The 15,387-nt window shown below is 44.2% G+C and overlaps 1 protein-coding gene across 1 annotated transcript; it reads left to right on the top strand.

Moving 5' to 3' along the window:
• The first annotated feature begins 347 nt into the window (after positions 1-347).
• On the top strand, positions 348-14,424 carry LOC141110439 (phospholipase A2 inhibitor gamma subunit B-like). The gene is made up of 5 exons (XM_073601787.1): positions 348-645; positions 3,964-4,083; positions 5,715-5,858; positions 9,065-9,208; positions 14,059-14,424. Exons 1-5 carry the CDS (start codon positions 600-602, stop codon positions 14,250-14,252), a joined length of 648 nt encoding a protein of 215 aa, XP_073457888.1. The 5' UTR covers positions 348-599; the 3' UTR covers positions 14,253-14,424.
• The last annotated feature ends 963 nt before the right edge of the window (positions 14,425-15,387 follow it).

The following is a 15,387-nucleotide window of genomic DNA, read 5'->3' as shown; positions in this document are numbered from 1 at the left end:
AAGGAAGGACATAAGGAAAAGAGGAAGGATGGAAGGAAGGAAGGAAGGAAGGAAGGAAGGAAGGAAGGAAGGAAGGAAGATTGAAAATAGGCTAGAAAAAGAAAAGAATGTAAGAAGGTGAAGAAAGGAAAGAAGAAAAGATGGAAGAAAGGCCCTAAAAACAAAAGCAGGAACAGGTGTAGGCTTTTTACTGAACTTGGTTTTGAGCCCAGTGATCTTGTTACATAAAATGAGAACATGGGTGTGTAAAGTCATTCGCCTCGGGCAAAGAAAAGGAAAGTATTCTTAGAGTGCAGGCACTTATACTTATACAGTGTTCGGATAAACCTGTAAAAGCTGCAGAGCCGCATAGCTGAATAGCGATGAGTCTCTCACACACCTATTACACCCGTCAGTACGTCAGACTGCTGACAATGACAAGATGTCCCCACACTGGATGGAACAGCTGCACCCACCACTGAAATGTGCTTTCTGCTTGGAATCAACTTTTACGCAATCGTCCCTAAGTCACTGCCCTCCTCCACACCTTATACTGATAGTAGTAAGCATTAGATAGCTTGTTACTATCTGGTTGAACCTGTGAAATCCTCCGGACCAGGATGCTTTTAGTAGCTTTATTTGTGCTGACTTCTCTTGTAACAACTGGTAAGTTACGTTCTTATTTTATTTTTAAAAAACATTTTTGCATGCGGTGGTGGTTCACTGGTACTGGAAGAGAAGCAGTTACCAATGGGCATCTGTAATAATCTAAATTCTAATGCCCCGTACACGCGATCGATCTTTCCGACAACAAAATCCATGGTTTTTTTTCCCGACGGCTGTTGGCTCAAACTTGTCTTGCATACACACGGTCACACAAATCTTGTCGGAAATTCCGAACGTCAAGAACGCGGTGACGTACAACACGTATGACGAGCCGAGAAAAATGAAGCTCAATAGCCAGTGCGGCTCTTCTGCTTGATTCCCAGCATGCGTGGAACTTTGTGCGTCGGAATTGTGTACACACGATCAGAATTTACGACAACGGGTTTTGTTGTCGGAAAATTTAAAAATCTAGACCTCAAATTTTGTGTGTCGGAAATTCCGACGGAAAATGTCCGATGGAGCCTACACACGGTCGGAATTTCCAACAACAAGCTCCCATCGAACATTTTCCGTCGGAAAATCCTATCGTGTGTACGGGGCATTACTCTCGAAATGTTGTGATAATGCAGCCATATCTCTAAGAGAATAGGTTGTTTTATTTACTTGTATTCACTCCCTGCCTGAGCCTTGGCAAGCCTGATCTCAGGTCATATAAGAGGCGCTGTAAGAATTTTCCGAAAGCAAATGAAAGGCTTTGATATTTGGCTGTTTTATCCGATCCAGCAACAAGGACAGAGTGTCAGGTATAATCTCCGACCTCAGCCAGGTGCTCCCCCCTCCTCAACCCCAGATGTGATCTTCAGCTTACATGGTCAATATCTGTATTCTGCTGGCTGCTCCCCTTAGATGTCATGGGGTTGTTTCTAGGATCAGGACTAGAGCAAACCTCTGAACAGGACTTGGTATCACACTCTTGTAATTCTTTGTATAGTAGAACTCAGACTAGGAGAGGGATGGGAATGCAAGGAACATGCTAACAAGTAATGACCTCATCTGACAGCTGCTGCTCCTTTACTGTCCAATCAAAAGCCAAAGGCAGGAGGCATCCTAGTTGTATAACTTAACCACTTGCCTACCTGGAACTTATACCCCCTTCCTGCCCACTGTGCCCAGGCCAATTTTCAGCTTTCAGTGCTGTCACACTTTGAAAGACAATAGCGCGGTCATCAAATGTCTTCATCAATTTAGGCCAGTATGTATTCTGCTACATATTTTTGGTAAAAAAAAAAAAAAATTCCCAAAAAGCGTATATTGTTATTGCGTCTACAAACTATGGGATAGGTTTATGGACTTTTTCTTTATTGTTTTCACTAGTAATGGTGGCGATCAGCAATTTTTAGTGGGACTGCGACATTGCGGCGGACAAATCTGACACTAAGTGACACTTTTTGGGGACCAGTGGCACCAAAACAGTGATCAGTGCTAAAAAAAATGCACTGTCACCACTGTCACTGTATAAACGGCACTGGCAGAGAAGGGGTTAACATTAGGGGAGACAAAAGGGTTAACTGTGTTCCCTGGGAGTGTTTTCTTATGCCCCGTACACACGGTCGGATTTTCCGATGGAAAATGTGTGATAGGACCTTGTTGTCGGAAATTCCGACCGTGTGTAGGCTCCATCACACGTTTTCCATTGGATTTTACGACACACAAAGTTTGAGAGCAGGTTATAAAATTTTCCGACAACAAAATCCGTTGTCGGAAATTCCGATCGTGTGTACACAAATCCGACGGACAAAGTGCCACGCATGCTCAGAATAAATAAAGAGATGAAAGCTATTGGCTACTGCCCCGTTTATAGTCCCGACGTACGTGTTTTACGTCACTGCGTTCAGAACGATCGGATTTTCCGACAACTTTGTGTGACCGTGTGTATGCAAGACAAGTTTGAGCCAACATCCGTCGGAAAAAATCCTAGGATTTTGTTGTCGGTATGTCCGAACAATGTCCGACCGTGTGTACGGGGCATTACTGTGTGGGGGATGGACTGACTTGAGGAAGAAATACATCTGTGTTCCTGATTAGCAGGACTCACAGATCTCTCTCTCCCTCGCTGACAGAACGACGGTCTGCCTCATTTACATAGGCAGAACGCCGGTCTGTCTCTCCAGAGAACGATCGCGGGTGGGCAGCGGCCATCGCGTCCGCCGGACGCGCTCGTTGACTCCCGCCATGTCCAATCCCAGTGGGAGCGCGGCTCCGACAGTGTGCGGGCCCCAGAGCCGATGGAAGTGACGTGATTTTGCACTAAAGGGCCGCCCTGCTGCAGTATATGTACGTGGGGCGGTCCTCAAGCTCTTAAACTCTTTTTATTACATTTTTTAAAACAAAAAAAACGTAACATTAGAAAACAATCAAAGACACATGTAGTATTCCTGGAATGTACATAAGAAAAAAAAAACATTAAAAATCCAAAGGGATTCCATATGCCCCACGATGTACATATAATTACCGACTTTCATTGCATATAAAGGGAAAGCAAATATAATACAGGCCTTAATCTTTAAAGCATAGATACCTTTTCCGGTCTTCCTCCTGACTGTATTTAGAAGTCCACTCAACCTCACCATTTAACCCCCCCCCCCCAAAAAAATAAAACACCAAAAAACAAAAAAACAACCGTGAAGTAAACTGTGAAAAATCAAAACTTGAAAGCTATTCATTGTTGACTAAGGGGTAGGCCCAGAGGTAACTACCCATAGCTGACACCCCAATTACATTTTTTTTTGGAGGGGGGATTGTATGTGCTTAGGTGTAAGTTTATCCCCCCCCCCCAAAAAAAAATAAAAGATTATTTAACTTTTTTTTTATTATAACGTAATGATTTTTAGGTGACTGGTTCTCCTTAATGAGACATGCGGGGTCTGAAAGACCCTGCACATCTTCTTCGGGCTCCTATGAATGTTTTGCAGTGCAGGTCGTATTGCGAAACATTACTTCCTGGCTAAGCTAGTCGGGGATATGGAGAAGGGAAGAAGGGGAGGCGAGCGGACGTGTGTCCCGTCTTCTCCTTTCCCTCCAGCCACCGGCACCCACCATGTTGCTCTCAGATGGGGAAGCGGAGCCCAGAAAACGTGGCGGGGCGTGGCGGCGGTCGCCGGTACCGGGGGGTGTGTGTGTGAGCAATCAGACTGCAGCCAACGGATTCTGTGCGAAACCCCTCGCTGTCAACGTACGGATCTGGCAGCAAAAGGGCCAATTTGGGTAAGCTCTTTATTTTACCAATATTTTTTGCCATTGGAAGCTCTAACTCCTAGCCTCTGACAAACCAACAGAAGGGTGAAATGGACTTCCAATTGTGATTTTATTTAATTGCAGGCAGAGCTTTATCTTGCACAAAATGTTCAAGCTCAACAAACCCAAACTGTACGGGAGGCACTGTGAACTGTCCAGACGAGAATCAATGCTCTACTACTCACATTGAAGTCATCACCCAAAGTAAGTCAAAGCATTTAAAAAAAATACATTAACTTGTTTTTCTTTGTTAATTGTAGTATTTGCAAGTTTGCTTTTGCATACAAACAAACAAAAAAAAAATGCATAGATGTATAATGCCGTGTACACACGGGCGGACTTTTCGTCAGCAAAGGTCTAACGGTCTTTCCGATGGACTTCTGACGGACTTTCCAACGAACTGACTTGCCTACATACGATCACACCAAAGTCCGACGGATTCGTACGTGATGACATACACCGGACTAAAATAAGGAAGTTGATAGCCAGTAGCCAATAGCTGCCCTAGCGTCGGTTTTCGTCCGTCGTACTAGCATACAGACAAGCGGATTTTTCGACTGGACTCGAGTCCGTTGGAAAGATTTGAAACATGTTCCAAGTCTAAAGTCCGTCAGATTTTCGACAGAAAAAGTCAGCTGAAGGTCCGATGAAGCCCACACACGGTTGGATTGTCCGCCGGACTCAGTCCGTCGGACCAGTCCGGTCGGAAAGTCCGCACATGTGTAACGGCATAAGCCTAAGGCTCCATGCACACTGGAGCTGATAAACTGCAGTTTTTTGGCGTTTGGGCGTTTTTTTTTTAAAAAGCCCATAAACTCCACTCTATGTTAGCCTATGTATCCATGCACACATGGACTTTTTTTAGCTTTAATGACCAGTGGAGTTTATGGGCTTTTTTTCTGAACGCCAGAAATCCGCTAAAAAAAGCCAAACGCTGATAAACGCTCATAAACGCTCGTTAACTAGCGTTCGGCATTCTATTTTTTCAATACATTGTGGGAGTTTGGAATGCATTGTGGGATTTTTGGAGTGTCCTCTGTGTATTTTTAATAAAAACGCCCATTAACGCTAACCCTTAAAAACGCTCATAAATGCTCATTAACGCTAGTACAAAACGCTGTTAGCAGCTAGTTTTTCAACCAGCGTTTTCTGCCAGCAATCTGGCGTGCAGAAAAAGCTTTTTTTGAGCTCCAGTGTGCATGGAGCCCAAATGCTGGTATATCATGGAATTCCATATTTTTAATAGGAAACTACATTTCTCGGTCAATTTTGCTTTTACACTTTTTTTTCACATTATTTTGTACATTTAAAAACATTTTATTGATATGTTTGTTTGTAAATAAAAAAAAAAAAATGTACATATTAAAGGAAAGGAGTCCATGATCTGTTTTACAATCATACATGCAGTAGCAATTTTCTATCATGGGATATTTTCTTAAAAAAAAAAAAAAACATTCTTAATACTATAATTCATCCTGATCTTTTACTGACTTGTCCCTATTTAACCCATCAGCACATTATTTGTGTACATTCTTTATTTTCAAAATTGAATAATGGTTCCTTGAGGTTATTTTGTTTGTAACCCTTGGTGGGCTTTCTAAAAAGAAAAGCCTGGAACTGCCTCAACCAACATATGGCCTCAAAGAAAAGGAAGTCACCTCGATTTTATTGTTATCAGAACAACACATTAATACCCATGATATTTTCTTATTACTACTTTAGAGCAAGGTGACTTTGTTTTATATTAGAAGTTTGTGATTGACCAACATCAGTTTTCACACCCAGATTATCATAAACATTCAACTACAGCCTCTGTTTTCCACTCTTTCACACAGATGGAACTTCTACAAATATATTCAGATCATGTTCTTCAGTTATACAATGTAACAGGACTGGAAGCAGCACTTTCCCAGGAGGGTCCCTAAGGATGGCAATTTCATGCTGCATAAATGGTAGCTGTTCCCCTTATATACCTATACGTAAGTGTTCCAAAAGTTCTCTACCTATCCCACTCTTCTCTCCCTTTCCTTTACCTCTCTCCTCTTCTTCCCTTTCCTTTTTTCTCTCTCCCCTTTCCACTACTTCTACTTTTGCCTCTCTCTCTTCACTCACCTCCAGCCCACTTGTCCTCTCTTTTCTTTTTTTCTCCTCTCCTCCCCTCTCGGCATCCCACCCTTTCCTCTCCCATCCTATAATCTCCCTTTCCCATGCTTTTTTTCCCCAACCTCCCCTCTCCCAACCTCACACTTTTCTCATCCATACTACAGTCTCTCTTTTCCACCCTTTCCTCTCCCATACTCCCCCATCCTCCTCCCATTCTTTTCTCCTCCATTGTATGATCTCTCCTTCCCACTCTTTCTTCTCAGATCCTCCCCTCTCCCATTATTACCCTTTCCTCTTCCACCCTCTGGTCTCTCTTTTTCACCCTTTCCTCTCCAATAGTACCCTCTCCTCTTCCCACTATTTCCTCATCCATCCTATAGTCTATCCTCCCCACCCTTTCCTCTCTCATCCTATTGTAGTAAAGTCCCGGGCCCCTTTAGGGCTAATGGTGACCGCCAGAGTCAAGGACAGCTGACATCCTTCAGTGTAGAGTGGATCAATTGGCATGGTGGGTGCAATGCAAGATGAAACGGTGGGCGCCAGACACTTTTAGAATGCAGAAAGAGATTTATTGTCTCTTGAACAGAACTGTGGGAGAAAGGGTTTGGGCCACCCCCAGGTAGATACAATGTTAATTGTTAGACTCCGAGACTTCTATAGGCAGACAGCTATACAGGTGAAGGCCTCCAGCCAGACACCACTTCTGTATAGGTAGGACGCTGTCTCCTATGGCAACAGTCTGGTAGAAGTTACTAACTGTAATTGTATCCAACTATTTGCAACATGAACAGTTCTCAGCTTACTCCACAATCACTCACGGTGGGTATTCACCCAATAACCACTGGATCCCCTGAGCTCCTCTACTGTTAGCACTCAGTATCTTCCTCAAGGGTCACCCCCCGCGTCCCTGCTGGGTCTCTGGATTGGCACTCACAGATACTCTTCAAGCGTCACCCCTGCTGACCCGCTAGGTCCCTGGCTTGGCACTCACTGATGCTCCACAAGCGTCACCCCCGCTGGGTCCCTAACTTGGCACTTGCTGAAGTTTTCCCACTTCTTCAACGTTCCCGGCTAGTGAGAAGTCTGCTCCGGCACTGGCCTCAGCCCACTCACAGTGGTCCCCGGCAGCAAGGTGGATGGTCCCCCCGTGGCGACAGCTTCCTCTCTACCCCCGACCACGACTGGCTCCCCGGCCGGCGGAACCGCCACCTCTGGCTGGACCACAAGCCTGCAGTCCCAACCCCACGCTGCTCTCCCACCCCTGGACAGGCCCCCAGACAGCCTAGTAGCCAGGCGTCCCCGCGATAGGCCCAAGGCCCACGGCCCAGCAGCCTGGGGCAACACAACACACATTCATCCAGACAGCTGTCCAGGTAGCACAGAACCCACCCAAATAAATAGGCTTTCCCAGCAGGACAAGGGACCCAAGAAAATCCCTGCCCGTTGGCTGAGACACCCCATTCATTCATAATCTGTCCTTGCTATGCCCTTGTCTTATCCAATGTCACCAGATACCAGGCCACCTAGTGACAGAAGAGAGAAGTGCAGCAATTCCAGAATTAGGGGGAAATCAATTGATCTCCTAACAATTGGCCAAGGCAACTATACATGACAACTACATTTAATAGCAGACCTGCCTAAACATCAGGGTGCTACACTATAATCTCTCCTTTGAACCCTTTCTTTTCCCTTCCTTCCCTCTCCCATTCTTACCCTTTCCTCTTCTGTCCTCTGGTCTCTCTTTTTCACCCTTTCCTCTTAAATTCTCCCCTCTCCTCTTCCCACTTTTTCCTCTAAAATCCTATAATCTCTCCCTCCCACCCTATTTTCTTCCTTTGTTCCCTCTCCAGTTCGTACCCTTTTCTCTCCAATCCTCCCCTCTCTTCTTCCCACCCTTTCCTCTCCCATCCTATAATCTCTCCTTTCCACCCTTTCCTCTCCAATCCTCCCCTCTCTTCTTCCCACCCTTTCCTCTCCCATCCTATAATCTCTCATTTACACCCTTTCTTCTCCCTTCCTTCCCTCTCCCATTCTCACCCTTTCCTCTTCCATCCTCCGGTCTCTCATTTCCACCCTTTCCTCTCCCATCCTATAATCTCTCCTTTCCACCCTTTCTTCTCCAATCCTCCCCTCTCTTCTTCCCACCCTTTCCTCTCCCATCCTATAATCTCTCCTTTCCACCCTTTCTTCTCCAATCCTCCCCTCTCTTCTTCCCACCTTTTCCTCTCCCATCCTATAATCTCTCCTTTCCACCCTTTCCTCTCCAATCCTCCCCTCTCTTCTTCCCACCCTTTCCTCTCCCATCCTATAATCTCTCATTTACACCCTTTCTTCTCCCTTCCTTCCCTCTCCCATTCTCACCCTTTCCTCTTCCATCCTCCGGTCTCTCATTTCCACCCTTTCCTCTCCAATAGTACCCTCTCCTCTTCCTACTCTTTCCTCTCCCATCCTATAATCTCTCCTTTGAATCCTTTCATTCTCCCATCCTCCCCTCTCCCATTCTTACCCTTTCATCTTCCATTCTCTGGTCTCCCTTTTTCACCCTTTCCTCTTAAATTCTCTGCTCGCCTCTTCCCACTTTTTCCTCTAAAATCCGATAATCTCTCCCTCCCACCCTATTTTCTTCCTTTGTTCCCTCTCCAGTTTGTACCCTTTTCTCTTCCATCCTCCGCCCTTTCCTCTCTAATCCTTCCCTCTTCTCTTCCCAACCTTTCCTCTTCCATACTCCCCTTTTCCCTTCCCACCCATACACTCTATCCTCTATTCTCCTATACTTACCTTTAAACCATTTCCCCTCCTTTCCCACCTCTTCCTTTCTCTTATCTCTTCTCTCTCCCCCCTCCTCTCCATCACCTAGCCATTTTCCTCCCTTCCTCTATTTTCTCACTTCTTTTCACCATTCATTTTTACTCCCCTCCTCTCCTTCCACCTCTTCTCTCCCCTCCTCTCTTTCTTTCCCATCCTCTTCTCTCATTTCCTGTTCTCTATTTCCCTTACCTCACGTTGTCATATCTAGCAATATATTTTCAATTTTATATTAATATTTTTCCCTTTTTCTCTTTTTTTTTTCTTTTTTACACAGTACCACAATACAATACCACAGCACAAAATGGAAAATCATGTTCGCAGTGTCTGTCGATTAACAGTGAGCAGTGTACCCCGGACAGCAGCATGCTGTGCACAGGCAATGAAACTAACTGTATGCGTCTTGCTAGAACTGATATAGGTAAGTCAATAATGTGTATAATTCAGTTTATAATGATATTTATTTACTGGTATGGTGCGCCCCTAGCACAAAGGGAGAACCACAGTGGCGGCCCCTCCATAAGGGGCGTATGGGCACCGCCCCCCTAATCCATACACCTAATCTACATGCGGGGTGCCAGACGCATGGATTCCAACTGGGTTTTATTTTTTGATGCACATTATTACAGCTGGAGGCTCTAATTGGCTTCAAAAGCGCCGAGCTCTGTGCCCCGAGCCCACCCATTTGTGTGACAATAGCGGATAATTATTCGCTATCGTCTTCCTGATTCTCCTCCCGGCCAATCAGGAAGCGGGTCCTGAGATTGGCCAGGGAGGCTAAGGATTCCAAATCGTGTCTCAGGACACACCGGCCAATCGTGTCTCAGGACACACTTCCTGTTCAGCCCGGAGGAGAAGCAATGCCCCGGCTCTTCGTTCCCTCTGCCCCCTATGTTAAGGTTAGTCCCCTGCAGGGGGGGCGTCCAGTCCATCTAATGCCCGGGGGGGGGGGTCATTGGTGTGCTTGCGGTGATCGTCACCTTCCCTTCTGTCCCCCCGTGGGGGGGTGGATGCCGTTAGTTTGCCGCCTCCCCCCCCGAAATATTTAGCACCAGCCGCTACTTGAGAAACATATATACGGCCCCACTGAAAAAGGCCCAGTGCAGCGAGGCCACATATATGTGTTACATGGGCCTGAAGAGGTTGTTATCACACTGTCTAATGACTACTAAACCCCCCCCAAAAAAATAAACTGGACTGGGTTATCCAATACATCACATTATTGGCCCTTGTGACTCAGCTGACCAGAGACAGGTCTCCTCACTGCATTATAAGTTGTTCCTTATTCACGGCAATGAACCAGCAAACTTTGCAGTCAAGTTTGCAATCCCCAGGGATTCATCATGAGCCGTGGTAGTGGCAAACCTGAACCTCATCCCTAGTTTTGAAATCAATTGACAACAATGCATGTGGATTTTTCAAATGTATAATTTTGTTTACAGTGCTCATTATCTAGGTAGCCTTTCCAAAAATGTTGCTGGTTGCATTATCTGACACTCTAGAACAGCCTCTCTCCAACGTTTTAACCACTTCAGTACCGGGCACTTTCACCGCCTTCCTGCCCAGGCCAACCTTCAGCTTTCAGCGCTGTCGCTTTTTGAATGACAATTGCACGGTCATGCTACACTGTAGCCATATGAAACTTTTATCATTTTTTTCCCCCGCAAATAGAGTTTTCTTTTGGTGGTATTTGATCACCACTGGGTTTTTTATTTTTTGCTAAACAAATGAAAAAAAAAAAGAAAGTTTTTTTCTGTTTCTGTTATAAAATTTTGCAAATAAGTATGTTTTCTCCTTAACTGACATGCACTGATGAGGCGGCACTGATGGGAACTGATGAGGCCGCACTGATGATGAGGCACTGATATGCAGCACTGATTGGCGGCACTGATATGCAGCACTGATGGGCACTGATAGATGGCACTAATTGGCATCTCTGCTGGGCACAGGTTGGCATCCCTGGTGGGCATCCTTGATGGGTCTGCACTGATAATCGATGCTGTCAGGAGAATCACTGTTTGGCTCTCCTCTACCTGCGCTTTGTCAGTACAAATAGAGGAAAGGCGATAAATGGCACTTCCTGGTTACCATGTGACCACCTGTGATTGGACACATCTGATCACATGGTAAAGAGCCTACGTCATAGATTCTTTGCCAAGATCGGAATTGCTGTGAGTTAGAAGGACACACCGCACCACCAATTGCCGTGCTGCGTGCGAGCGGCTTATCCTGCTGGACATCATATGACGCCCAGTCAGGATAACTGATCTCCCACCCAGCTGTCATTCTGCTATTGGCCAGGCAGGAATGGGTTAACCAGTACCCAGTTTGCTATAGGCCCAGCCTATAGCAAAATGATGGCCGGACGGGACTTTGGTTGTTCTAAGTTGACGTCATTTGACATCCTCCCAGAATATGCTTCTCGTGCGGCCACGGGGCCGTGCAGCACAGAGATCTGTCAATGACTGATCACTAGACCGGCCCACTGCCAGTACCATGTGAACACCGTGACCAATCACAGCAGATCACATGACAATTGTAAACAATGGATGGCTTCCTTTCATGCCATCCATTGTATACAGTTGTGTTGCTAGCTGTGTTTGTTCACAGTGATGACATGATACAGACAGAGCCAATCACAGCCCGTCTGTACCATGTGATTAGCTTTGGCCAATCACAGCTAATCCCAACAAAAGACACTGAATGAATCAGTTTCATTCAGTAAAAATTGTTGCTTATACCAATTCAATTCATTGGTATAAGCAATCATAATGTGTAAAAAAATAAATAAATAAATCCTGATCACTTCCCCAGAGTATTGCAATGTCACTATGGTAAAACTGTATTGCTCTGGTCACAGTGTGTTAAAATAAAAATCATAAAACAAATTCAAAGAAATATATATATATATATATATTTTTTTTTACGTACTGTCACAAGTCAGTGTCCCTGACCACCGCCACATCAGTTATATGATAATGCTGAACTGCACTGGTTACTGTATGTAAAAAAAAAAAATAGTAAACATTTTTTTGTTTAATTTCTTAATCTTCCCAAAAATTGTGACAAGAAAGTACAACTTCAAAAAACTCGCCATGCCTCTTACTAAATACCTTGGGCTGTCTACTTTCTAAAAAGGGGTCATTTGGGGGGTATTTGTCCTGTCCTGGCATTTTCAGGCCTCAAGAAATTAGATAGAGTGTCAATGCATCAGGAATGATCATTTTTCAGATATTTATCCCATAGTTTGTGGACGCTATAACTTTCCTACAGACTAAATAATAAGAACTGATTTGGGTAATTTTCACCAAGGAAATGTAGCAGAATACATTTTGAATTACATTTATGAAGAAAGATGATTTATTTGCAAAATTTTATAACAGAAACATAGAAAAATGCATTATTTTTTAAAAAAAGTTTCTCCATAGAAGTCAATGGAAACTCGCTTTGATATGCGAGTGTTTTGGATTACAAGCATTCTCCTGGAATGGATTATGCTCGTAATCCAAGGTTCCACTGTATTTAATCACCTCTGCGTTTTTTTATTTTTTGCTAAATAAATATTGCATGCAATACCGTATGTGGCCAGAGGTGGGATGACACTGGAGAGCCTCGGAAATACCCGGTCAAAGCTCGGCTGAACTCAGAAACCCTCGGAAAGGCTCGGGAAAGACTCGGGAACGGAGTATTTCTGAATATTTCCGAGTGGTTCCGAGTATTTCCGAATGGCTCCGAACCGTTCCGAGTGTCACCGGCACCCCCACATCTCTGGCCAAATGCGGTACTGCACACCACATTAGCCTGAATTCTGCTCGTTTTGCGAGACAACACTCCCAAACTGAGTCAGGATTTTAAAAAAAAGTTGCTTGTCTTTCAAATAGCTCGTTAATCACATTACTCGTTAACCAAGGTTCCACTATACCACCAAAAGAAAGCTCTATTTGTGTGAAAAAAAATTAGAAAAATTTCTGATGGGTACAGTGTTGCATGACCGTGCAATTGTCATTCAAAGTGTGACAGCTTTGAAAGCTGAACATTGACCTGGGCAGGAAGGGGGTAAATGTGCCCAGTACTGAAGCAGACAACATGGAGGAACCCTTGAAATAACTGTCAGGTCTCTGGAAACCCCCACTAATTATGACTATATCTACAGCTCATGGTACATTAGTATGATGGCCACTGGGAATATTGTTCCCTTTACTTGTGGTCATTGGAAAGAGTCTTCCCTAACTGAGAAGCAGAAATTTCTCATTGCCTGAGAATCCCCTATCAACTTCGCAAGGCTTCCTGGTTGAGTAAAGCCTTGTACACACGATTGGATTGTTCGCCAACAAAACCGTGGAATTTTGTCCGAAGGGCGTTGGCCCAAACTTGTCTTGTATACACACGGCCACACAAATGTTGGCCAACAATTACGTACGTAGTGACGTTCTAGACTTGCTACGAGCCGATAAAAAGGAAGTTCACTAGTCATGCGCCACCCTTTGGGCTCCTTCTGCTAATTTCATGTTAGTAGTAGTTTGGTGAGTGTTGATTCGCACTTTTCATCTCGCACTTTTCGGTTAGTTTCTGAACGGCCGTTCGTCAGCCAGACACGTTGCGGAGTCGGAGGAGATAACGTGTTATTTATTATTGGCCTTGGAGTTATTGCATTGGCATTATTTTTTGGTTGAATAATAATGATTTGATTTGTTATATTTTCTATATTTTTGGATACATAGAATGCACTTTTTGGTTAAGTTCTATTGGCAGATAGCATGTCTAATTGTATTTTTTTTTTTTAATGCACAATTAAAACATTGTGTAGAATTATACTTGGCTGTGTGTTTTACTTCAAATGACAGTTTGGGAGTCGGCAGTTACATTTTAAAAAATACAATGTAAAATTGACAAGGGACACCAACATAGTTGTATCTTTGATCTTAAAAACTACGGGATAATGGTGTTGTGGTAACTTGCTCAAATAAAAAAAAATAAATAAAGCATAATAATATTATTCTTGGTATCACTAGAAAAAAAAGCCTTTGAAAATTTGTTTGCAATAACTCCATCAGTATCACCAGCAAAGCAGCCTCATTATTATCCCATTAAAGAAGAAGAGAATTGTGCGCTGCATTTCCAGATTTCATAATTTGCCGCGTCACGAATGTTAATTCTCCATGAATTTTTAATTCTTATGCAAACATTGCAATGATAGATTACACAACCAAACAACAGTTTATAGGAATACAAGTGCCAAATTGTAAACAAAATGTTCTTTCTCTCCCCCAGGGTATCAAACATCTGCACTGGCATTCCAGGGTTGTGCCACAGAAAGTATCTGCAAGCTCACCAGCCAGGTTTTCAAAACCAGTGGAATAACCACGACCTATAATTACATCTGTAATGGTGCAAGTCTTGGACTCCATCATGGCGCCCTCATGCCGTTGATTGTTTTTGCTCTGTTACTGAAATTATTGCTTTAGATACGGAATCACAAGTATCTTTTTAACCCTTTCGATATACCATAAGTTATGGACTTTTGGATTCTTGTCATTATGGTGCTAACTTTTTTGAAGTAGCATCACTATTTTTCTTGCAGTATTTATTCTTATTCTTGTATTGTTATTTAATAAAAAATAATGTGTAAAAGGTATAATGGTAAAAATAAAATTCCCTTTGTATCTACTATATATATATATTGCAAGATTGCAAATTCCCCCTTGCTTTTTTTTGGTAGGCAAGAGAAAATATCTACAAAGAAGAGACTCAATACCAGGGTGGATAAAAATCAATGAAAAATAAAAAAAAATCAAACAAATCAGATTTTTTAAATTAGATTTTTTAAATTAACCGCTTAAGGACCACGTTGGCTCTCCTGGGCGAATCGCTGTCATTGTACGTCGGCCTCTTTAAGAACTCTAGGGGGCGCGCGCGCCGGAGCCGATGCACATGGCCGGCGGCCGCGATGTCCGATGGACACCCGCGATCGCTCCACAGAGAGCCAGAACGGGGATCAACAGATAGATCTCTGTTCTGACAGGGGGGAGAGAGATCTGCTGTTCCTAGTGATTAGGAACAGCGATCTCTCTCCTCCAGTCAGTCCCATCCCCCCACAGTTAGAAACACCTCCGAGGGAACACCTTTAACCCCTTGATCGCCCCCCTAGTGTTAACCCCTTCCCTGCCAGTGTCATTTAAAGCGGTAGTAAACCCGCTGACTTTTTTTTTCCCTACACCTGTAAGGGAAAAGGCATAATGAGTTAGTATGCACCGCATACTAGCTCATTATGAGATACTTACGAGGCGCCGACATCTCACCCGGTCCAGCCCGAGGGAGCTGACATTTCCTCTCGGCCTGTCTTCCGGGTATCGTGGCTCCGGCGTTGTGAGTGGCCGGAGCCACGATGTCGTCACTCCCGAGCATGCGCGCTGGAGACTTCTTTCCGGCAAGGTCCGGAGTCTGCCGGGCTTTCAGCCGAGAATCCCCTGTGCGCATGCGCCGCTACAGTCAGCGGCTCATTGCGAGGGAAATAGCAAGAGATTTTTTTTACCTACAGGTAAGCCTTATTATAGGCTTACCTGTAGGCAAAAGTTTAAAAAATAAGTATACAACCGCTTT

This window comes from Aquarana catesbeiana, linkage group LG10, assembly GCF_042186555.1.
Source record: "Aquarana catesbeiana isolate 2022-GZ linkage group LG10, ASM4218655v1, whole genome shotgun sequence".
In the NCBI taxonomy this organism is placed as follows: domain Eukaryota; kingdom Metazoa; phylum Chordata; class Amphibia; order Anura; family Ranidae; genus Aquarana; species Aquarana catesbeiana.
The sequence above is the reverse complement of the archived record's forward strand: the minus strand, read 5'-3'. Positions and strand labels throughout refer to the sequence as shown.